The following is a 5138-nucleotide window of genomic DNA, read 5'->3' as shown; positions in this document are numbered from 1 at the left end:
ATCCTTTCACAGCAGTCATGGTATAATTTAAAACTCTCATCCTTTCACAGCAACCATGGTATAATTTAAAACTTTCATCCTTTCACAGCAACCATGGTATAATTTAAAACTCTCATCCTTTCACAGCAGTCATGGTATAATTTAAAACTCTCATCCTTTCACAGCAACCATGGTATAATGTAAAACTTTCATCCTTTCACAGCAGTCATGGTATAGTTTAAAACTCTCATCCTTTCACAGCAACCATGGTATAATGTAAAACTTTCATCTTTTCACAGCAGTCATGGTATAGTTTAAAACTCTCATCCTTTCACACGTGTCTTTGTTCACAGATAAACCTAGTTAAGATGTTGTACGAGATTCATATATATGTCTGTGGAACGGGTAGCGAACCATGAAAATTCGACTACAGTTTTAATTATGTATAGTGTATGGCACGTTTTTCGATAAGCACAATACGTCGATATAGGGTTGTTTTATAAGTAGTTTATTTACAAAACTTTGAACTGTTCAGTTCTGACTTGGATAATTCTAGTATTGTTTGCCGTATGTTCATACAGAAATTATTAACTAAAATGTAAAATAACTTTTCCAGCCACAACCCTGCCAACCACGCCGGACCCCCTGGTGGTTTCCAAGTGCAACACTTCGCAGTGCCAACTGCCGGATTGTTTCTGTAGCTCGGACGGCACCCAAATCCCGGGAGGGTTAGAACCGGAACAAACGCCACAAATGGTGTTCTTGACGTTCGACGGAGCTCTAAACTTTATAAATTATGAGCAATACCGAAATATTCTGAACGAGACACGGAAGAATCCGAATGGCTGTCCTATTAAGGCAACGTTTTTCGCGGCTCACGAATATTCCAGTTACTTCTATGTGCAGAAATTTTACTCGGATGGTAACGAGTTTGGTGTTAATTCCATCAGGTAAACATTATATTCGCTCGGACAACAAAGGTACCACAAAACTTCCCTTATAGGAATGACCCCAACTTTAATGATAGCTTCTAATAATATCAAATTTTTTTATTCAATCCTGAAAAAGCGTTTTGGTTTGGTTTGTATTGAATTTCGCGGAAATCTACACCAAGGCTATCTGCGCTAGCAGTTTCTAATTTAGCAGTGATAGACTAGAGGGAAGGGAAATAGTCAACACCACCCACTGTCAACTCTTTTACCAAGACAGTCACATTATAATTGTTTTGTATATACATCAAAATAAACAAGTTTGTTTTTAAATTTTACTCATTGCTACACGAGGGCTATCTGCACTAGCCATCCCTAATTTAGCAGTGTAAGACTAGATGGAAGGCAGCTAGTCATCGCCACCCACCGCCAACTTTTGGGATATTCTTTTACCAACGAATAGTGGGATTGGCCGTCACATTATAACGTCACCACAGCTGAAAGGGGCGAACATGTTTTGTGGGACGGGGATTCGAACCCGGGACCTGTAGATTGCAAGTAGAGCTCCCTAACCACCTGGCCCCCAAAGTGAAAAAGACATCAGTGTAAAAGGTTAAAAGAAGGAGAGTGAAAACTACGGAACCGGTTCTTTAAAGACAAGCAATTTTGAATAATTTTAAAATGTGAAAATATATATATATATATATATATGCATGTGTTAAAAATGTTTTTCAACTTTTGAGTTGTATCAGGTGGAGCAGGAGTACAGGGTAAGCTTGCGGACTTACAACGCTAAAATCCGGGGTTCGATTCGCCGCGGTAAACATAGCAGATGACCCAATATGGCTTTGCCTTAAAACAAACAAAAGCGCCTTTTAGTTTGATAATGTCAAATTCAAAACATTTATAATATATACCATGAATATTCTTTAGTAAATATTTATATAAAAAACAGAAAATGTTAAGAAAACCCACCATTATATCACTACTCGTATGATTGTAACGGAGAGTGAGAGACAATAATAACGCGGTCCTCCCAGAGCTCTTACTGTAAAGGAAATTTCGCGGTATCTTCCTCGAGGTGAAATGTTATGTTCTTTGTATTTGTGCAATCTCTGGAGACTTAATAAAACGTAAAACCTCACTATAAATAAAGTTACTGCATCTCTCCAGAAATTGACATTATTGCAACTTCTATTTGTGTTTAGATAAGTTTCGAATTTATTGTTAAGTATTTAATAAAACGATTTATAATAGCCTTCAACTCGCCACTCGATTTAAGTACGGAATGCACTATAACAATGAAAATGTTTCAAAAACTTTTTTAAAAAATGTGAAATTTCCACTTTAAATTAGATTTGTTTGATAAAGATATCTTTAAGGCACAAGAAGTAGATCTCATATTCACAAATATAACATTCCTATACTTATTATTTACTTTTCAGTCATCGCCAGCCAGAGGACTGGTGGTCCACGGCTTCGTATCAAGACTGGACTGAGGAAATGGTAGGTCAGAGAGAAATCCTCATTAAGTTTGCCAACTTATCCCGTGATTCTGTGCTGGGCAGTCGAGCACCTTTCTTGAAACCTGGCGGGAACAATATGGCTTCCATGCTTTTTGACTATAACTTTGCGTACGACTCTTCCATTGCTGTGCCTCAGGTAACGACCCCCATCTGGCCATACACTCTAGACTATGGAGTCCCTCATCGCTGCCTGACCAAAAACTGCCCAACTCATTCATTCCCTGGTATGTGGGAAATTCCTCTGAACACAATGTTTAGTGATGAAGGTATAAGTGGTCAGTGTGTTCTAGCTGACCAGTGTGTCCTACCCAGTGACGAGAAACTGGTGTTTGACTTCCTCAATGAAAATTTCCTCAGACACTACAAAACAAACAGAGCTCCATTTGGTCTTTTCTTCTATGTTAATTGGTTCAACGATAAGGTTAAAGTTAAGGCGCTGAACCAATTCATTGACCACCTTCTGGATACTTATCCAGACGTCTGGTTTGTAACCATGCAACAAGCCCTTCAATGGTTGAGGAATCCTGTTCCCATCAGTGAACTCACTAAAAACTATGTATCCTGGGCGTGTGAGAAACGTCAGCCATCGTGCAATATCCCTAACACATGCGCCTTGCCGTTCAGCAAAGATCGGTCCTACGACATCCGCTACATGCAAACCTGTGGGAAGTGTCCCATCCGGTATCCCTGGGTAGGTAATTTTGAGGGGAAAGACGAAGGACGAAAGATCGTTGATCTAACAGAAGGAAACGAGAACGAAGCTTTGAAGAAGAAGAAATGAACAACGAACTCCATTAGTTATATTTCTTTCTTGATGTAATATTCGCTGAATGTCTTCATCTGCCTTCACAAAACGATCAGTTTGCACAGCTTTTAACATCATGGCCCATGGTGATAGCTGTGAATACTGTTATTTTATGCTTAATATAATATTTGTCTTTATCACGAAGTGAGGGCAATTTTATTGTAGCAGCTGTGATTGACTAGATGTATAATCTTGTATTTTACTTTGTTTAAACTATTTCGTGATGATGAATGTATATTTAACAAACCTTTATCTGTAAATGTTTTCACTATAAACCTTTCTTCCGAGTAAACATTAATATTAAAAGAACATTCGTCTTTGTGAAGAAACTAGAGCTGCGACAATTTGGAAATTGATCAATCATTTTCATAAAATCGAATCGGATAATCGTCGGCCATTTTGAATTCAACATTATACTTGTACGACCTGCATCTATTATGTCACGTAACACGTGTACGACTCGCATCTGGTATGTCACGTAACACGTGTACGACTAGCATTTGTTATGTCACGTAACACGTGTAGGACTAGCATCTGTTATGTTACGTAACACGTGTACGACTAGCATCTGTTATGTCACGTAACACGTGTACGACTAGCATCTGTTATGTCACGTAACACGTGTACGACTAGCATCTGTTATGTCACGTAACACATGTACGACTAGCATCTGTTATGTCACGTAACACATATACGACTAGCATCTGTTATGTCACGTAACACGTGTACGACTAGCATCTGTTATGTCACGTAACACGTGTACGACTTGCATCTGTTATATCACGTAACACGTGTACGACTAGCATCTGTTATGTCACGTAACACGTGTACGACTAGCATCTGTTATGTCACGTAACACGTGTAGGACTAGCATCTGTTATGTCACGTAACACATGTACGACTAGCATCTGTTATGTCACGTAACACATGTACGACTAGCATCTGTTATGTCACGTAACACATGTACGACTAGCATCTGTTATGTCACGTAACACGTGTACGACTTGCATCTGTTATATCACGTAACACGTGTACGACTAGCATCTGTTATGTCACGTAACACGTAATTACTCTATATATACTTGGATATTTGTTTGTGTGTTCAGGGAAAACTTTCGTATTAAAACAAAATTATTATTTCTATTTATGAGACGATTAAGGATTTGATGATTTGGAAATCGATTTCCGTGGGAAATTGAATCAGATCCGATTATCAGAGTAATCGTCACAGCTCTAAAAACAACAACAAACGAAAGTTGTCGTCCTTTAATGTAGGAAAAGTAAGATTTGTCGTCACAAGGTAACCAAGGGTGATTGTAATGAGTTATGTAGCTAAATGTTTATAGTTTGTCTTTCAACCAAAGAAAACAAATATAAATCATTTTTTGTAATTTATTTCCATATTAAAGTTCTAATTGTCGTTAAGGTTGATACAAGAAATATTCACCAATAATAAGTTTGTATGAACATTTTTGTGAAATAAAACAAGGCTTATCGTAAACCAAATATAAACCGCATCTACCCGATTTCTTTCATGTACCATCTATTTACATCATCTTCACTAGAGCATGGTCTGTATTGATGTAAAACAGTACTGAAACATTCTCTACACAAGACAATTGAACATCAAGTGAACTTTCATTACAAAGGCCCTTCAGTCTATCTAAAACTGGTTTCTTCAATTTATACAGTTGATTGCTGTAAATCGAGACTTGGTTTAGACCCTTCAGTCTATATAAAACTGGTTTCTTTAATTTTTACAGTTGATTGCTGTAAATCGAGACTTGGTTTAGGCCCTTCAGTCTATCTAAAACTGGTTTCTTTAATTTTTACAGTTGATTGCTGTAAATCGAGACTTGGTTTAGGCCCTTCAGTCTATCTAAAACTGGTTTCTTTAAT

General features: G+C 37.6%; 1 protein-coding gene across 1 annotated transcript; it reads left to right on the top strand.

Annotated features, from left to right (window-relative positions):
• Positions 1 to 576: 576 nt before the first annotated feature.
• LOC106477032 lies at positions 577 to 4751 on the top strand (the record flags this gene model as incomplete). The annotated part of the gene is made up of 2 exons (XM_013937637.2): positions 577 to 929; positions 2354 to 4751. Coding segments are annotated over 2 exons (1215 nt in total), but the record flags the coding sequence as incomplete, so codon positions are not given.
• Positions 4752 to 5138: the final 387 nt, after the last annotated feature.

Source organism: Limulus polyphemus, unplaced genomic scaffold (genome assembly GCF_000517525.1).
Source record: "Limulus polyphemus unplaced genomic scaffold, Limulus_polyphemus-2.1.2 Scaffold12582, whole genome shotgun sequence".
Taxonomy (NCBI): domain Eukaryota; kingdom Metazoa; phylum Arthropoda; class Merostomata; order Xiphosura; family Limulidae; genus Limulus; species Limulus polyphemus.
This window is presented reverse-complemented; position numbering and strand designations above follow the sequence as displayed.